Here is a 20,930-nt window from a genome sequence, read left to right on the forward strand (position 1 = left end):
AGTACTGTCTAGAGATTTCATTCATATTTGCAAATTGAGGTTGGCTTTCCTTACCTTAACATGTAAATGTATGGTGCCCTGGCACCAACCCAAACTGGAATATCCTGGGCTTTTGGGTAGGACTTAGAATTATCTGCAGTTTCTGAGATTTTTTTTTGGGCTATTCTTCTTCTTGACAATAAGTGAATTTATAGACATGTTGGTACAACACAAGCAAATAGAAAAATACCAGTTTCCTATTCTCCTGTTTTCATTTCCAGTTGTCACTGTTCTATTTTTGATACATATTTAGAACATTTTAGTATTCCATTGTCCAACTCAATTCTCCATGAAAACCAGGAATCAAATAAGCAATGAACTGAAGTCTGGAAAATTTGAAATGCAGTCTTGTACATGAGGAAAACATCTTGATTGTTTATTCTCCACAGCTGTCAATTTGAAAACCCTAAAACTTATTTTTCTTCTAATGCAAAGAATTTACAGATTAACAATAGAGAGAATTCATTTTCTAATACATTTTTGAAATCTTTTTTTTCTGTATATCATCATGGGGTTTCACTGCAAATTTTGATCGTCACCAAGATATCACAATTGCAAAAAGAGTGTAAGTGTTTAGAGAACAGTATTTTATTACTGCAGAGCACACAGTTTGGGGAATTGATCATTTTTCTTCTCTCCCCCTTGTGGTTCAGCTTTTGGCAGGTCGTCTTGCTGCACATAGAGACTGATTGATCTCTCACCACGTGAAAATGGCAGGTGCTTGTTAGGCCCCCAGTGGGACCTACTTCAGTGTGCAGTGATTCCTTTCTTCATACAGTATTGTTAATAGATGCCATCTTTTGGTCTCTTAATCTTTAACCAGCAAATGGAATTGAACCTGTTAAATATATCCAGCATTCAGTGTTTTAAATATGGTGCTTCGGTGCATGATTGCAGTGAGTGCACTGAAGTTTAAAAGCAAATGAGTATTTCACAAGAGACAGGGTGTTTTGCTGTTCAAATTATCTGTACTCCACATCCTACAGAAAAAAAAGTCTGAATAGACAAGATTTTAACTCAGCATATTACCTTCCCAAATGACAAAATTAGAATGGATGCTATGTTTTTAAAGAACAGTGGACTCATGAATAAAGAAACATACTTCTTGACCCAAGAGAAATTAATCTTTGTTTAGGATTTTTTGCAAAAATGTTTTTAAATCACAGATCTGTTCATGAAATACGGGCTTATGATGCTCATTTTTTTCTTTTAGGTTGTTGCTGAATTAGCCTTGTATTTTCTCTGAATTATTCACTGAATCAATTTACGCTCTAATATTAGAAGCACTAATTATCAGTTAAGTTGTTCTGTAGGTTATGAGTTTGGAAAAGACCATCATGTTATTAAACAATGCTCTAAATCATCAGGTGGGGAGGCTCAAGAGTAATACTACATAAATGGTTCTAAAAGACATCAGTTAGAAAATTTAGCTACACTCCTGAGGCAAACTTGTCTATCATGAATGCCATCACTGCCAGTCATGGGAACTTATTATAGCTTTGTTTTCTGGATAGGAAAATGCAAGATAAAAACCTGTATAGATCTTTACAGGCTGTGACTAAGTCCCTTCCTCCCCATTAATCTTTTTCTTTGATCAGGCAAGGACTCTCTCAATTGTACAGAAGGTCTGTTTTCATTCCTTTATTTATTTTCTCTAATATCTTCCAAAACCTCTCAGTCTTATTGGTAATCTTCTAGATGAAAGTTTTAGCAGACCTAGACAGACTTTTTGAAAATTAGCTGTGTCTTGGACTGCAGTGCTCCATTGACTCAATAGTGAGGATTCTGCCTTTTTAGACATTTTAGATAAGTCTCTTACAGAAAAGTGATATTCAGCCCAGATCCAGTCCCACAGCACTTTGCAGAGTTTTTGTACCCCACAATCTAGTATAACATCCTGTATCAATGTCATTCATTCTTTGTTCATATAATCTTATATTTGCCGTACTAATTTTCCTTTTTTTTTTTTCCTGAAATTTTTCCTATTCACAGTTTATCATCCATTCATAATTGTTCTGTAGCACGGAGCAGACCTGCTCATTTACCTGGCTATACTCTTTGTGTTACCATATATTTTACCAGAGATGATGTTAGATGTACTTGTGTTGAACGTTTCTTACATTTATGGTTAAAAATGATGTGGCCAAGAAGTGATCTATTTGCAAAAGAAAAAAAAGTTAGAGGTTTCTAGAAGCACAGTCAATGAAACTTCTCTGTTTATATTTGCAAATTTTTAGGCAGCCACCTAGCTAGTTTTAATAAGTTCCTTTTTTGTTTTTTTAACCTTTATTACTTTTTAAAATCTAGATGTCCTTCAAATAAACCTAATCTCCAAACTGAACATTATCAGCATTTTGACTGGATTGGGAATTCCTTTGCATGCTTGGAAGAAATGTAAATGTTATGAAACAAAAGTTCATGTGCAGTGTATATTAATTTATGATCTGATTTAACATTCAGCTGGGTAAGAACACAGTTACATTAAAAATATCATGTCTTCTACTTTTTAGAAGTTCGTAGGAGAAACTTCTTCCTTTGTAAAAGTAAAAATCATACTATGACTTAGAATTAAGAATGTGAGAGAACAATTATGATGGGTTGCAGGCCGTTAGTATTTTCTCCATGAAGTTTTTTGGTATCATTGATGTGTATAAAAGCTTCATATTACAAGTAAGAGGAATCTAGTTCTACAAGTGGTACTTCTTTTTAAGATTCTAAGCCTAGATTTTCCTATTTTTAATATGAAGAACAGACTTTTAGGCCTCTACATTAATATTGATAAAGTAGTTAAGCTTTATTTTTGCAGTTGGAGTACCTCATGACTTCAGCACAATTTTACAACTTATCACACACTGGGTTTTTTTGATTGAAAGTAATAGAAAAATTCAGAGTGTTAGTCCATGAGAGATATTTTATATATGCTTAGGGTTGCAGTAGCAGTAGAGAAAAACCTGTGAAAAATTCTTGAGGACTGCTTAGGGAATCTTGGCATTCCTATGCCTGTCCATCCTGATTTTATTATAGGAAAATCTGTATCTTTAGATGGCTACCCATGACTGTGAGAAAGTCAATAAAAAATATAAGTTAATCTACCAGATCAAAAGTAAGACAATGTGAAACATTCAACTTGCAGTTAACATATAAGGAATTGAAAGACCTCCTCAATGGGGTCATCATTTCATGAGGATCAGTCTCACTTTCATAAAGAGGAACAACAGCAGGAAGTATTTCTCTTACCTTGCAAAAAGCCTTTGCCATCAAATTATGCCATTTGAAATGTCTGCCTGTCTATGTAGACTTTCGGATTAACACCAATGAAGGTCAGAGTCACAATCATGGTTACTGTTATTTCTGTCTACCTATGTGCACAGAACTGCTCTATGGAATTTCTACACGAGGTCACCCATGAATCTGAAATTCATCATTCTCTTCCATGACCCAAAATATCCAAAATAACAACCACTCCTGACATCAATTAAGTCCAAAGTACACTTGTAGAGTCAATACCATTTTGAGTGTTGCTACAGATTTGTAAACATTTGGTACTGAAGAGAAACACAGACACAGAAAAGCACGTGGAAAGATTGATATTGTTCAAAGAGACAGAAAAGCCAGTCCTTGGCATGCATAATTACAAATCCTACTAAGCCAGATTTTTAGATCTTGTCTTGATTTAATTCATGTTAGTGCTCATGTGAACTGGCCTAAATGAGGACTACTTATAGTTGGAGTTTCGTCTTTGGAATCTGTTCCCTTTTCAGCTACTAAATCAAATGAATGAGTCTGGATTCTCTTTCTTATGGTTTGTGTCATTTTTCAGATACCTGATCTCCAGAGCTGTGCTTCTAGTGGGATTTCTGTGTGCCAGTTTTATGACTCCACAGTATCTTAAATTCTTAGAACAGAAATTGAATTTAAAATGGAGAATGAGGAGATGCCTTGGTCTTGGGGCTGAAATCCTATTTTAAGTTATGGAGAAAAGACTCTTTTTTAGTCCAGAAAAGACTGAGATAGAATGAGCTCTGTTCAGGCTAATGTGGAGACACTTTTCCTGAATTCTTGAAAATTTCCTGTCTTAACTTAAATTTTTAGCTGCATTTCCAGTACAAATCTCCTATTGACAAAGTAAAACAAATATCATTATTTCGATTTAATAACACATTATTTGAGTAGCACATTAGTGTTTTGATACCACAGAGGCAGCTGTAGCAATAAAGGAAAAAAAAATATTTTAAAACCCTTGACTTTTATGAAGATGTCAATCTCCAGTGACTTAACACTGTTACAGCATCAAGTAAGTTTTCTCATTTTTAGGAAACAAAATAAAGTCCATATTTTTACCTCTCATTTGCAAGCGCTGTGGCTTTTAAAGGATATTTTGTTTTCCTTGGATTAACAAAGATTTTATGAAATAATGAATTACATTCTTTATTTAGATAAAAATAAAAGTTTTGAGTATTTTGAGTATTAAGAAAAACCCAGATATTTTAACTTTTAGGGTGAAAATCTCACCTGAATGTGATTGATCAAGCTGACATCCATCCATGCTCCAATTAGGGATAACACAGGAGTAGAGAACTTTGTCACTACATTCCCAAAGGCTATATATGGTAATTGACAACATTAGTATCAATTCTTCACAAATGTGTGTTTCTTACAACCATTTAAAATGCATAAATAGTAAATAATTTAAATATATTACTGCATACATAACTCTTCATTCATCAGCAGCCTTTTTCAATTCAAGCTCTTTTATTTCATGCTAGACAAGGCAATGCCCATGAAGTGCTTAGCTCAGTAAATAAAGAGGGATGATCTTCTACAGGAAAGTAAATCTTGCTTTAAGGTATAATCAGTACTGTATTGTTAGTGCAAATCCAGCTTATGTGCAACAATACTGGAATCTAGTCAGCTCACTGGTCCCTTCAAATATAAGACTTTTTCAGCTACAAAAGGAACATCTCTTAATAATTTTATCCTCCTAATCTTTTGAGTCTACCTCAAAAATGCCAGGTATATTTCTATTTTAACAAATGCACAAGATGGGCAGTAAATGTGTTCAACATGCTGCACTCTATGCAGTGCCATTAAGACATATCTGTATGGTAGAACACACATACTCTTTGCAGTACTGGGAATTTATTTTGATTTCACCTGAGGCAGCAGGATTGTATTCTGGAAAAAATTAGAATGTTAAGTCATTTGATTTTCATCCCCTTTGAGCACGGTATAGTTGGTAATTGTTAATGGTGCTCATTTTAAAGCTGAACAGTGGGATTAAGTACTTCATGTCAAACACTGGGATTGCTTTCACAAAACAGAAATAAAAAGATGCAATTCCAAACTAATTTCTGAAATCAGGAGAACCAACAAATTTTTTAAAAAATAATTTACCTTTGAAATGTAATGGAATTTTATTGTTTGAAGCTTAAATCCTGATAAAATTTTTCATTCTGCCTTACCTAGTTGCGTTGTTTCTCTGCTTATTATGAACAGAAGTCCCCGTTAAGAGATCAAGACTTGCCAACCCTTCTAAATACAGCAGCATACCATAATTGCTTTCCTATTCTAGGTGTCGAATTGGGCTTTAACTGCTGGCAAATTCTGATTTTTAATGGTGCCTCCTCTAAGTAGCAACCTTTGAAATTTTATGCACTAGGAAAAAGCTGCTGTTATCCTGTTCTAGCAACCTAGGTATAAAAGAGCATTTTGATGTGCCACATGAAATAAGATAGTAGAGAATAATAAGCTAGAAAATATGCTTAAGGAATCACTTTACTATCGTTGCCATGTACAAATTATACAGGAAGAGCTGAGGGCTGGCATCTGTTTTTGAGCTTACTTCTGTGCAGTGCGAGCTTAGTATTGTTGTTTGCCTACAGCTATTTTTTGCACTTATTAAGAATCAATCAGTCATACAGCTCCTAAACAAAAGAAAACCATTTGGTGACTGAATTTACTGAGATGACTGTCCAAAAGTTCAAATTATGGTTTTCATAACCAAGATGGAAAAAAAAAAAAATGAACTTCCTGCATTTCTTCTAACATGCATTAATTTTTTAAATCTGACAACATACAACTAATAATGCTCTGTAACTTCACAGATTGACTCACAAGAAGGAGGTTTGATGTTAGATAATGAACTACGTTTCTAGTTTGAAGTTGCCTATAATTATAACTAGGTTTGCTTTATCAGTATTTATCCAGGGATATCTTCTATGAGATACAGTCTGATGTAAATTACTTCCAAGGAATCTGTCCTGGCTCAAATACATTTTTGCTTTTCCATTGGTTCTTCCTGAATAGGGCAGACTTGGGAGGTTAGAAGGTGCCATATATTTGCAGTACTTTAAATTCTGAAAATATTTTTATAAACATTATTGCCTGGCATTCAGTCATAGAATTTCAGGCTTTTTCTGATGAGATGGGTGAGCTATGTGGTTATCCACATGCAATGCGAGGTTATAACCACCTCTGATCTTCTTTCAATTCTGTAAACTGCAAACTGAACAAAGCTCATATGCAATATGTATTTACCAAAATTATACTGCCTCACTAATGACTCTTAAAAGTATCTCCTTACATTGAACCTGAGCTAAACCCAAAAACCTTTATATGGGAAAGGCAACAGAAGCAGATTTTGTTTTTAAATTCTCAGTACTATTGGCTTGTAGTATAATTCAAATTCCCCACCTTCCTGGACCTCAACATCACAATTTATCTGCTCAGTCCCAATCTTTCTAGAGTGTTGGAGAAATGTCCTCAAGAGCTGATGTATCAGGAAAAAGTGACGCTATGATTTGGAGAGCTCCTTCTGCTGCCGTTCAGCGTGACACTTTCTTTCTAAACAGTCTGGGGTTTGTTTTCAAATGTGAATCAGAACGAACTGCAATCCTGAAATCAGCATGGTTAAATTGCCTAATTAAATATGATATGTGGGTTTAGTATTCAGTTGTTGACTAGACTCCTGTAGAGTGATAGAGACATGGTTTAACTGCACATTAGGCAAGTTGTGGATGAAAAAGACAGACAAAGATTTGGACTCGCTGAAGTGTAGATATTGAGAATCACATTTAAATTCTATGGAGTGAAAATGACCCCAGCAGTGAATGATTTCTCTCAACCTTAAAGTACCTAGTGTATGTGAGTAAATTAATAGTTTGCTGTAAGTTTTTGGCTGCAGAAGGAGCCTGAGTGTGACTATCGGAGAATAGAAATACAGTATAGATAATCTGAAGTCTAACTTTAGGCAAAATATAATTAAATACATCCAAGATATATTTTATGGAAAAAGGTGCAGCACAGGTATATTAATCTAGAAATCAAAATCTGTATAGGAAAAACAATGCAAGGGCTGAATCTGACATTCCTGATGACATGTCCACAGAAGAGACAGACTTAATAGAAACTAGCATGATTGTTGTGTGCAGATCCTGCACTTTTATTTCTTATTAAGAAATCTAATAAAAATAAACCGGGGAAGATTTTTTTTAATTAGATCAATATCCAGATCTTAGAAAGTTTAACTGCTTTTCACTGCTTTTAATGATTCCAATGCTGATGAGCACAAGGATGAAATAACTGAGTCTACTTTGTGAAGAATCAGAAATAAAATGTCAATACCTTTAATGAAAAACAAAGCATCCTGCAATTTCTCACTTATGACATGTTTTCAAATAAATGGAATAATTTTTCTTGACATCATGATTAAAACAGGGCGTGATTCTTTGGCCCTTACTAATGATTAACTGTTCTGATGGTAAAGTAGATTTTCTTCTTTTCTTCTAGAGTAACAAACAGGAATTTGGTTTAAGCTTAACAGTAGTAGTGTCAAGAGAGAAAAAAATTATTTAACGTAGATTTTCCTATGAATTATTATACTGTCATTTCTTATGGATTTAACCAAATTACACTTTTATTTAAACTGAAGGCCATAAGAGAACAGAATGATGATGCAAAACAAGGTTGTTCTGTGCAGAAAATAAAGACTGAAGATCCAGAACAATTTTTTTTCCTCTCTCTGAGGTTATAACTTCAAATATTCTTTCCAAGAATAATAGCTAAACATAGTTCATACAAAAGCATGGATTTTACATTGGAGTGATTCCTTTAAATGATGACTTTTAAAGAGGAAATCTGATGGAAACGTACATTATAATCATGTTGATAATGTTAAAATCTATACATGATCATGGCAGATAGAAATTAGAAGGTTAGAAACAAAAGTTAGTCAAATCTTCCTGCTCACATTCTTAAAATTTTTGCATTTTGCAGTGACAGCTTTGGTTTAGAGCAGGAAAGCACACAGCAGACAAACCATTCAGAGGTAGAGTGCTGAAGAAAAGCTGCACTAATCAGGGGAAAAGACAGCCTTTATAGAAAGCTCTAGGTTTCTATACAATTCAAAGGTGTTTCATTATTGATGCTGCAATATCTAGTTCAAAGGAAAAGGGGTGTCAAGAACAGAATTGTTATTTCAGAGTAACAGAATCTTCCACTGCCCATAGCGCTGAGCCCTGCTGTGGGTGTGGCTGCAAGGAGAGCTGCAGCCTCAGGATGCAGCCATGCAACTGCTCCTCATGCCACAGAGCACCTGTGATCAGCAGGAAAAGTGCACTCCTTAATCTGGCTCTAGATTGGTCTGACCAAGCTGTTTTGGTCCAAGTAAAATAATGTGCTGTCCTGTACTCTCTCAACAAAGGAGCATAGTAATAGAAGATATCAACAACCTTTCTCTGTGGCATCAACTTACGTTCCTATGACATAAAAAAAAAAAAAAAAAAAAAACAACAAAAAACCGAACAAAATTAACTAATCAGTCCTGCTCAGGTGGAAGCAATAACAGGCAAATGTTTACATTTATTGCTTGATGACAGACTTGGAAGGAAAACAGTTCAGACTTCACACCAATGAAGAAAGTAAGAATGAAGGGAAAGTAATTTAGTGAAAATGTTATTGGTGGTTTTTAAAAAACCTTGCAGTGTCTTGAAACCAAGAAGGAATTTGAGGAGTTACTGGAAACCTGTATGTACCAGGTCTTATGAATCTAAGCTTTTTAACTTGGAATATTATTGGAAGCAGTTTGTATTTGCTTTTGTTTTGGGCATTGGTTTGTTTTTTTTAGTTTTGCAGTTAATTTTTTTTTTTTTTTTTAGGGGATGGGGGTTTGTTTTGGGCTTTTTTTTTGGATATGAGAATGCAGAATATGCTTTAGCAGGAAAAAAGTTAAAGACACAGTAAGATCTACAAACAATGTCCTTTTCTTCTAGTTATGTTTGGTGGGATTTACATTTTTAAGTGTAAAGTTATTTTTGAAGTTGCTTAAAAAAAAATATATGTAGACTCATGGAAATTCTGTAATATGTTGTGGCATATATTACATTGTCTACTTTGTCCTTCAGTAATATTCTACCAAGGACAGTAAAAATACAAAAAGAAATGCACAGCCCTTCTGCATCACTGCAATAATTAAGCCCAGCAAAGTGGCAGCTAAGATTGCCTTACTTGTGCCAGGGGCCAGTTTGGTTCCCAGTAGCCTTAAAAAATTAAGAAGAGACGGTGACAAAAAGGTGGAGAAAAGCATGCATGACTTCAAATGATAGGCCTGTCTCAACAGTCTGCTTTTGGCATTCCATGGTCTGTATTGCACCCACTGACCTCTCTTCAAAAGGAGCCACAGCTCTGGGCAGGGCATGCCAGAGGGGGAGCTCTGTCATTTTTGAAAGGGTTATTGAAGGCCATTTCAGTAGATGGAAAAATGAATGAGAAATTCAGAACATGGTTTAATGGGGTGATTTGTGTGACAATTACTCTTAAGAAAATATTTTTGGGAAAAAAAATCCAGAAGGAGTCTAGTATGATATAATTCCATCATAAAGCTGTACTTTGGAAGAGAACTTCTTTCCACAAGTAACAGGATTTATCATTTTAGCCATAAGTTTTTACAAAACCTATGGGATGCAAGAATATTTATTTCTTCTTTTTTCCTTTACATATAAATTTTCACTTGTTTGTGTTGTTCCTTTAACTAGCATACCTATATCTTTATTATTCAATTCTTTTTTTAAAGATCCTAGAGAGTTTTGTAAAATAATCTATACTTTAATTATAAGTGAATTTCATGTTATGATTTTAATGTATGATCTGTCATTGGACTTTAAACTAACAATGGCAATACAAACATTATTCAATGACTAGTGCAAATTATAAAAACAACCACTTTTCTACATTTGCTTTAGGAAAAGAAAAACCAACTAAATTTACTGACTTCAAGTCTTTTTTCTCTTTGCTGGGAGCTACCATGACATGAGCTCTTAAAAGTGATTAAAGTATATGAAAAAAATAGTTCGCATTACGGAAACTTTAAAATCAGGCCTGAAATATGTGGTGTGTGTGAAAAAATCAAGTATTATTAAAGGTACTGAATTTGACTGGATGTTGGAATATCAAATATTGTTCTTATGAGATTTATAAAATATTACAGAAATAGCTTTAAATTATTGCAATTAAAAATAAAACTTTTTGACACAGTGGGTAAGGTAACTAAAGACTAAAATAAGACAGCAAATAAAGATATGCCTTAGACTGGGGGAAGGCTGCTATTGGAGGAGCATTTGCATTTTCAATGCCAGGGATCAAAGAAGAGCTAAGCAACATCACAGCCATGTTTAATAAAATTTAGTATCCATATTTTCTTGAAAAGAAAATGCATAAGGCATTAAGAAAGATTTTTTGTGAAGTAAGCAAACATATTCAGCATAAAGAAAACATCAGATTCTCTTTAGTCTGTGATTGGCCACAGATATGGAAAGAGATGTAACCCTTCCTCCCAGACATTACTTGATGCAATAGATGGATGATTTGCCCTTTGAAGCAGTTTTGTATTTCCAATTCATTGGGATGACTTTAAAAAATTGGATAAATTGACTTCTTGATGGCTATAATGAATAGAAGTATTGATCTTGTGAAATTTAACACATAAAAATACTGAGTTTTGCAGCCAAAGAAAAATAGCACCATGCATCTGTACAGGCTGGAAAATTGCTTTGCAGAGTAAGGAAATCTTGATGGACAGCAAATTGTGCCTGAGCCAGATGAGCTCTCTTGCAGTGAAGACCAAGAGCCTCGTGGACTGCGTTACAGTGGGCATTGCCAGCAGGTCAGAAGGAGTTGCCTTTGCCTCTGGTGAGGACTGGAAAGACAAATCAGGAGTGCTATGTCCAGTTTTCTTCATTATGAAGAAAACATGGACTTACTTGGGCAACAAATATTTTAAGGGTTTGCAGCATCTGTCCTGTTTAGCCTGGAGATAAGAAAGCTCAGATGGTTCTTATCCATTTCTGGAGGTTCTTGATTGGAGGGTTCTAAAGAAGAGAGAGCCTGATTCACCTCAGTGGTGCCCAAAGAGATGCAAATTTAAGTACTGGAAATTTCACTTATGCATAAGAATTTATTTTTTTTTTTTTCTTTGAGAGTGGTCAAACACAGTGGGATTGTGTGAGATATTCACAACCTACCTAGACACAGCTCTGGCCAATCTGCCTTAGCTGTTCTGAGTGTAGGTGTTAGAGGATTTCCAGATGTCTACACCAAGCTCAACCACTGAGATTTTGTGATTCCTTGATGAAGTCTAAGGGAAAAGAGGACAAGCACAGAGATACATTCTTTAACTTGCATTGGTCATTTGGGTTTGTGCTGATTTCTCTGACAACAGTCATCAAAAATGTAGATAAACAAGCTTCAGATATCTATCCTAGCTCCTATCTGTAAATTACACAGAGAAATGAGCACTTACTAGTGTGCTGACCTATCTCAGAGGCTTATTGGAAAATAATATTGATTGCTCTCTGGATGAGGGCTTTTTCCCCCTCCAGTGACTGCAGTGTAAGCTTAGTGTCCAGTTTGCTTTGAGGTATTTAAAAGTCATGTATGAGGAAAACTATTCAGTCAAGAAAAAAAATGTTCAAATATTCCCATTTATATCTACTGTAATACTTTTTTAATACTAAAAGATATCTAAGACATGTCCTATTCCAGTATGTAGGATATTAAAAAAGAATAAAAACAAAATTTTGTAACAACTGAAAGATCTTGATATCTAATAGTTAAAATTCACAGACTGTTGATCTGAGAACTGTTCCATGAAGTTTATATAAAGTCACAATGCACATCCTCCTAATTTAATCAGACATTAAATGCTGGAGTCATTCTGAGCATACCCTAAAAACTGGAGGTATATTCATTATGCAGATGCAAACATCTGTATTTGTGTGTAAATCCAGGGTCTGAATATTTGAACGTGACAACTGCATGCACTGTGTTATGCTAGAGGGAACAAGAGACAAAGAGGAGCCGTGCAACAGTGGAATTCCCTCAAGGAATACTCTCTGATTCATCTGTCACATACTGAAGCCTTTTCAGAGGGTGCCAGACCTCTGGAGAGGGGATGCTGGAGGAGGAGTTCAGCCACAGTTTGAAATGATTCAGAGCTTGTTTGTCACTGCTCAATTCTGCTAACCTCGACTGCCCTCCCCAGTATTCCAGTGGCTCTCACCTGCAAGAGTAGATCTTTCTGTCATCTGGCCACTCGTGTGTGAGCCACAGCCAGGAGAGTGTTTAATATTTTCTTTATGCTGAACATGCCTACTTAAATGAATCTTCAGTACAAATTCAATACCATTTGTGTTTAGCCTATTCTACCTTGTAGTCATCAATGTAGAGTCTAAAACACCTAAACAAGAGCCACAGGAGGATTTTTGAATGATTCTGATATCATCCCCATTTTTTGCTCTCTAGAGCAATTAGTCTTCTAAAGAGTATTAATTTTAAAAACCACATCCAGCCACACTGTTGCTCTGACAATCAAGGTTGATCTGCATGCAGAGTAAATAGGAAAGTGGTGATAATGTTGAACATCATTAGAAATTAAAGCCTTGAGAAAAAAAAAACCCAAATCACAATGTGTTTTCCAAATGGAAAATAACATGTATTTGAAATGATTCAGCTGTTGATTGTAAGCAAAAGAGAAAGAAACCCCTTGAAAATGTAACTGAGACAATCAAAAGTTGTGTTTCACTCTACCAAGAATAAATTAAATAACTTAAAGAGATGCAAACATTGCATAACTTTTATTGTCACTTGTTCCTGCTTTCAGCTACAGTGAAGTCAGTGCCCTTATTTTTGTATAACCGGTCTCAGACAGCAAGCTCAAGCCAACAGAAGGGGCTCTGTTTCTCAGCTATTATTTTTAGTTACACTTTGGCTTTTTGTAAAACAGATTTTTCAAATCATTACTGCCATTATTACTAGCTCTTCAGTTTAGTACAAGGGGTACAAGGGTTAAATGCATATGTATACTCATATAGGGTGGTGTGTGTGTATAAAGTATATTTATTTGTAAGATGTATCATGCAGCTGTTTGGTGGGTGTACCAGGAGCAGATATTAGTGGGGAAAAGAGAAGGAGGGATATGGGATTGTTGAAAGCAATTCCTTTTAAACTTCACACATTATAAATTACTGTAAATTACATGATCTAGCTAGAGAAAAATATAGCTTACATATATATATATGTATATACGATTGCAAAAGTAAAAGAATAAAAGAAACAGTATCATTTTATTACAGAGTTTTGTAGTAGCCTCTCAGCTAAAATCAGCTGAACTTCATTTAAGGAAGTCAGTAAAAGATGAGTTAATACAAATTTCATTCCATTTACAAAAAATGCATTATAAGCAATAGCAGGAAACATTGTCACTCCCCTCCCCCTGCCCCTCTGTCTTGGGTAAGACCTATTTTTGAGCTGTTCTCATTCAGAGAACGAGTTGCTCCTTTTGGCTTTGTTCCCGGAGTACTGCATACTTCGTGGTGTGTGAGGCATTGCCTCCTGGGGAAAAGGGAGGAGGGGGACTGAATCACAGCACTTAATTCTTAATGATTGTTCTGTGTGGTCAAGAGGACACAGAGCAGGCAATGCTCTTTATTCTTTACTTACTGTTATAGCTATTGGCAGCCAGCCCTTTTAATTTAGTTATCAATACTCAATGCCCTTAATCTTTTACTTTAAAGCTAGTCCAAAATAAGTACTAGCCAAGAAGCATCTGCTAAACAGAAATATTGGTGGATAGATATGATTTAAGGCAGCCTGCTAAGGGCCTACCAGTGTGAATTCTGAGTAAGAGTTATTTGGTATTCTCTTGACAAATCTTGTTTCTTTTTTAGGATAGCTGCTTTCCTGACAAAATATCTGACAACTAATAGTGTGTGGGAAAAATCATAGATGTTGCTAGTAGATGAGCTTTTCAGATTATCCCATCTGTCTCCCTGTTGATATAGGAAACTCTCCTAAAGCACATTTTCTATTACTAAATTGAGTTTGGTTTTCAGTATCCTGTGAAGTGGGATTTCTATATTTCAGAGGTTACTGAATAACTAAAAAAGTATCACTGACTGGGAAGTTTCTCTTTATATTTCTTGTCTTTGTTTTCTAAATACACCCCTGAGTACTGCATGCTATAATCCCCTTCTTTCCTAAGGAGTTGTACTCTATCAAGCTAATACTGTTCTTCCTCTCCATCACTTGTCTGTGGTTGTTCAAGCACTGAACTCTTTGGAATATTTAAGTGATTTAATAAGTAAAAATTGAGGTATTTATTCTTAATTCTTTTGTTCTCTGAAGAACTCCTTCCCATTTGCCAGTCTGTTTCTAAGAATGTAGTTCCTTCATTTGAATGAAGTATTCCAAATAAAGTCACTTCATATGACAAGACAATAATCCTCTTTCTTTCCAATGATTTACCTACTAGATTGTGAAAGTTAGTGCACTTGGTTAATGTGAACCCAAGGCTTGCTCATTTGTAGAACATGTGCACTGCAGAATAATGTTTAACCAACCACTTAATATGTATGCATAAGAGAAAGTAGATGCACATTACTTAATTCATAGTTCTAATTTTATCCTGGTCCTCTGCAGGGGCGTGTAGGGATCAGCTCAGTTAATCTGCTGAAGATGTCCCTTTTGGAGGGGCTTAAGCAGATCTTTGGGTCCATTGATCAAATGTCTGTGCTCCAGCTGTCTGTGCACGGAGGTCAAATTTATGAGCTATCCCTCAGGTGTTCTTGCCTATTCTCCAGCCTCTTCTTTGGAAAAGTGTCCTTGAAGTCCTCTGTGATATCTACCAGTCCCATGGGGTTTTCTCTGATACTCTAAAAAGAAATTTTAAATTGGAAGGCGTTTTAAATGGGAAAGCAATACTGTGTTTAGACAGCTGACTGAAACTACAGGTTTTTACTGACTGGACTGATGTCTTGGTTATGTAAGTCACATGTAGATACATAAATTTGGTGTCTCAAACCTGCGAGGTAAATCTCATTGACCTCAATGTCTATATCTGAATGAAAAGAATCTCGTCTCCAAATGAGGTGATCTTTTGCTTTCTGAACTCAAATATCCTGTAGATATAAAGTAGAACAAGGGATGTTTAGAAGAGAAGGGTTCATCATCTCACTTTCCTTTTGTTGCCTTGTCTTCCATTATCAAAATTTTCAATTAAATAGTGTTTTTGTACATTGTGTTATTATTACAGGTACTATGTTTTGTTCTCTTGCTTGCTTATTTTGTAAAAAACTATTCTGTATGTGAGGTCAAATATGACTACTGTGCCAGTTTAATAGTATAATCTGTCATAAACTGGGATGTAATTACTCTCCCATTGTTCTTGTCAAAATCATGTCTTCACATTGAATGGGTTTCTCTAGTAGATTAAAGCCGCGCTTTTTACAGCAATTCCAATAGCAGTATTGCAAATTATTTTTCTCTGACTTCTACCAGTATATTTATTTATTTGTCCATTTCTTTTCTGACAACCAATTTCTTTTTCCCTTAGTGAGTTCAGTACTGTTGGTTTGGAACCATAAAGAACTTAATAGCAGCTTCACTCAACATTTGCTGTAATCAGAAAAGCAGTATCCACCACACCAAAGGGAAATTTAAAGATTCCCATTAAAATTCTTGTTTTTCTTTAAAAGCTCTATAACATATCTTCACATTCCTACTGGACTGCAAACTGAAGAAAACACCAGTTTGCTATTGGATCACCTGTGAAAATTTATCTCCAAACCACAAAGATTAGGAAAAAATTCAGTGAATGTGTGGTGCTGCAGAACCTGATTGTTCTCTCATGAGAACATTTTCTAATTTCCGTGGTTCATTTGAATTTTCAAGGTATCTTGTCTGGATTTTTTTGACTTTGAATCCAGGCCATTAACAGTGACTCCAGCATCTTTGGGAGTACTTTAGCTATGAATTGAATCTTGTGCCCTGTTTCATACACTTCTGCACGCCACAGTGTAGCTTGTCTCTCCCAGCTGATTAACTGATGATGAAGGGTGGAGTTCAAGGAAACATGTATTTTAAATCTCATGTAAAATGTCATTTTAACATGTTTCCCCTTGTATTCTTCAAGTCACTTAAAATAGGTCTTTATGTTTAGCATATTTAAACAGAATGAGGATGTATCAGACAGCTAGCTGCATCGATAAAGAAAGTACTGGTATTTTTAGATAGATATAAAGATTAACAACTCAGTTGTGCTTCAGTTTGTGTTCACTGATTCTTTTCCCAGCATTAACACCTTTTTTTTCTACATTTCTGTTTTAAATGTCACAAGTATCAAATATGACCTCCAGCAGAACTTCTTTGGCAGAGTGTCATTAGCTGTTAGTCCCTCTTCAGAGAGGGGCAGCTAACTAGGCCTGTGAGTGTCACCAGATAATTGTTTTTCAAGAAAGATTCTGCTTATGATGCTTGTTCGAGATTATTTTTTTCTATTCAATATTTATCTAAGTTAGAATAATCATGGATGGCTTTTGTAAATACCAGACAGACAAAATCCGTTTTAAACTGAGTGTCTGCACTGATTTTTCCCTTTAAGGAATTTTTAAAATTTTACCTACTACCTTTTTTAGAGAACAAAAGTGTACACTTAGTCTAAAACTTTCTCATACACACAGCTCTTTTTGCCCTTCCTGCTGATATACCTTTGTGCAACTTCTGCAGCAGAAAATAAAAGAAATAATGATAGCACAACCAAGAGGAGCTGAGAGAAGCTGGTTTTTTTTATAGATACACAAACATTTTCTTAGGAAAATGTTTCTTAAAATGGTTTAAATTTTTTAAAAGTATCCATTAATGAAAAAGAATGTCAGTTGCCATAAAGTGTAATGGGGTTGTGACCTGTCAGCTTCAGTCTTTATTGCCTTGGTTACTGTGATAGAAAGAACTTATGCATAATACTGCAGCCAACCATGCTTTGGGAATCTCAGGGCTACCACAGACAGAGCCTGTAAATAACTGCTTCAGAGGCTGACATTTATCACAGCAGAAGTCAGTGGGCATTCTGCAGCTGGCTCTGCAGCTCCATGTGGCTTGACCGCCCTCTAGTTAGGAGTTGACTTCTTCCCCTTTATGGAAAAGGGGATTTATTGACCCACAGTTCTAGGAATTCTGGCAAATATGTCATGATCAAACCATCAAGAATTCTCCTTCCCAAATGACTACTTTCCCACCTGTGACAAACTTCCTCATCACAGTGTCCAGATCAAAACATTCAGCTCTAAACAGCTGGCAATGAACAGCTTCTTTTTTAATGCAGTTCAGATAAGAGTGATTGTAAAGGAAAGTGTTTCTAAGAGGAATGCTTGTTAAAGTCTGAGAGATATTTTAAATTAGATAACTTTCTTTAGCAGCAGCAAAAATCAGTATGGTTTGTAGCAGTTAGTATTTAATATGCTTGTTTACTATGTTAATTTTCCCCAAGTCAATTTTTAAAGCTAAAATAATCTCCCTTTGGCTTTGTATAGCCAGCATTATAACCACAGTAATTTATAAATTAAGCTCTGTTATTGTCTATGTGTATGTGAAGTAGGTGATATTACACAAAAAGCATGGGCTACATTACCTTGATACAAATGCACATTTAAGAGCTTAACAAGCCTCCAAGAAAAATAATGGTCTCGATAAACATTAGTATGTCTCACTTGTAAGCCTTTCTGTTTTGTTGGATTTTCCTACTTGCACTTTCAAAGGAGTGAAGAAATGCACTCACTGAGTGAGTAAATAAATAAAGTCTATTATAATGTCCCAATAGAGGGGAAAAGTTGATTTTAGTTACACTAACAAGTATAAAAACTCTTAAATTATTAGATTTGCTGCAAATTAAAACACACAATGCCTATTTAAAAAAAAAGGGGAAGATTCTGTTGAGTAAGTTAAGACCTGGTGTGCTACATAAATGCATCTATACTGATATAAGAAGCATTTCTCTAAACATCCTAACTATATTGCTGATTATGAAATGTAGAGTCCTACTGTGTATACGTAATTTTGTCTGGACTTGTGTTATAGTCGGTAATTGAATAGCACAGTGATGGGCTTATTGCAAGTGTGAGAAAGTGCTAAGCAAAACAGAAATTATAATGAAATTTGAGATGTCAGTGACAATTAGCTATGTTATGAATATTCATTTCATATTCATTCTGGATAGTGCCATTTTTCACTATCTTTAATAACTGAATGGTGTTTCAAGAAATAGAGATATAAATAATAGTCATGTGATAATTAACATGTTTTTTTCTGAGTGTTATAGCTCTTGTCAAGTGCCACGTGGGCTGGAGCAATGACTAGAAAGTTAATTTTCAAGCATGGCCAGTTTCGTGTGTTTAGCAGAATCATTTGACTTTCTTGCAGAATTGTTAATTTACAGGAAGATAAAAATCTGCTTGTGCATGGCGTTACTTGGGCTGAAGTCTCATTAGAAAGACTGAGTGCTACACTAGGATTACAGAAATCTAAGTCAGGACCCCACATGAGAAGTTAAAAGAAATGGAGTTACAGTGAACCAATGCCTCCAAACAGCAGTCACCTCTAACTAGTGCTGGGAAATGTGATTAACAGTCCTGATTTCAGACTGGTACATGCATATTGACAGAAAACTGAGCATGTGCTTAAATGCTCTTTTTTTTTCAGTCAGGATGAAGGGATCCATGAAAATGAAAGGTGGGGATATTCACAAAAACGTAGTCTTTGGACATGAGGTTTTAATCTATCTTGAATACTTCTTAACATTACTAGTGTTCTGCTAGTATCCCCTACAAAGGTATGAGCTCCCAATGTTGTCCTAGAAAGGAATCATGTGCTCTTTTACTGATGAAATGCATTGAGTCATTCATTCATTACCAATATATGAAACCACACAGTCCATGGAACAATAATGGGACCTTCCCTGAGTCTGACTGAATTTTTTGAAAATAATGTCATGGTCTACAAAGAAAAATTATTTAGCTGAAGCCACAAAGACCCTCAGAGAAAGAGCATAATAGAAATTTTCCTTTTAAATTACAAAGCAATGCAAAAGAGCAGAACATTTGTTAAATTATTTCTAGAGGACATCCGTTGTGTAAGCCTCGTATGAAAATAAGTAAGACAAATATATTACTGCCACTCCTTCTTCATCTCACAGGCACCCATCTTTTATTTAGTACCCAGTTTCATCTGGCATGTGAGGGAATTGGAAACAGCTTTGAAATTGCTTTGTTACAGAATGTCTAGTAAAAAGCTAATAATTCATATGTGTTAGTTGATTATTTCCATAGTCTTTATTAATTAAAACTCAGACTTATATTTATAGTTTATTCAAGCATATCAGTTTTCATTGTTTGAAAAAGAAAAGAAAAATGAAATAAAAAGATTGCAGTGGGGAGAACATACCTGCTTTAGGAACATGTTCTTTTTTTGCAGTGTAAAAAAATAAAGAAGCAAAGTGTAATGGAAGCGAAACTGCACCTGATTGTGAGAGAAGAGTGTAAGTAGAGTCCCTTAAATACTGCTCTGTGCATCCCAGGATGCTCCACTGCCCTAGAGTATTCCAGAACCTTGTCTGTGAGGCAGAGGCCTCAAAGGAACTTACCTGTCCTGAAAGAGTTTTATGCCACCACACTCTTGAGAGTAAATATGCAAAATCTTGTCAAGTGTGTACCTTGGGAAAATCACATGCAGTGTATTTTTTTCCTGGCTAGAGCTTCTGACCACAAGCTACTCACAAAGCATGTGAGTTCTCTCAGAATATGGAAACTGTCTTGCTTCCACCAATGAAACAACAAAGCTGATTTGCCTATAAAATTTGATTTTTTTTTTAAGTGGTGAGGATGTTCTGCAAAATGTCAGTTGTAGAAAATAGACTTGGATTGCATGATCATAAGGCAGTTGACAATCATTTAAGTAGAAGAGTAAATAGAGGCATGTAATAAAGGGTATCAGTTTTGAAGAGGAAAGCTAAGATAAAGAATTTTTTTTCATTTACTCATACAGGTAACTCAAATTAATATTTGACTTGGATGTGAAAGAGGCCTGGAAGTCCTTTGTCTTGAACGTCCAGAAATGTTCTTGAACGTGTATCCTAAGCAGAGAGCTAGAAGACATTGCAGAAAAGCTCAAAACTGGATAAATAACCAATACAAATGAGACATTAATATTAAACAGGGAAACTGTAAAACCTTACTTCTTTTAGAATAAAATGAAGATTTCCAGAATGCAAACTGAAATAAATTTTTATGGGGCATTAAGTTTGACAATGTGCTTATTGACCATGCAATTACAAAATTAAATAAGGAAAAGTGAAAAAAACCCACCTATTTCTAGGGACATTCAAAGTACTACAGTGGTTGCCCTCAAATTAAATTACTTTGGTCTTGATTTCAGTACAAGTAATGCCGAATAGCAGCGTTAATATGTCTCAAACTTTCAGACAGAAAGCTTTATATGCTCAAATTGTTCTGTTTGAGAGATGAAGTTAAACTCTAGTGAGCACTATATCCTTATTAGAATCGCTGGTGGCT

General features: G+C 35.2%; 1 protein-coding gene across 21 annotated transcripts in view; it reads left to right on the forward strand.

Moving 5' to 3' along the window:
• Positions 1-20,930, forward strand: part of TAFA5 (TAFA chemokine like family member 5) — a 673,456-nt gene that overhangs the window by 343,005 nt on the left and 309,521 nt on the right. For 7 of the 21 annotated variants that reach the window (XM_072920321.1, XM_072920345.1, XM_072920315.1 and 4 more), the window contains one exon: positions 19,834-19,897. The exons of the other annotated variants lie outside the window; for them this stretch is intronic. In XM_072920321.1, the coding sequence (XP_072776422.1) occupies positions 19,834-19,897 (64 nt within the window). The remainder of the gene's footprint in view (positions 1-19,833; positions 19,898-20,930) is intronic. 21 annotated transcript variants of the gene reach the window in all.

Source organism: Taeniopygia guttata, chromosome 1A (genome assembly GCF_048771995.1).
Source record: "Taeniopygia guttata chromosome 1A, bTaeGut7.mat, whole genome shotgun sequence".
Classification (NCBI taxonomy): Eukaryota; Metazoa; Chordata; class Aves; order Passeriformes; family Estrildidae; genus Taeniopygia; species Taeniopygia guttata.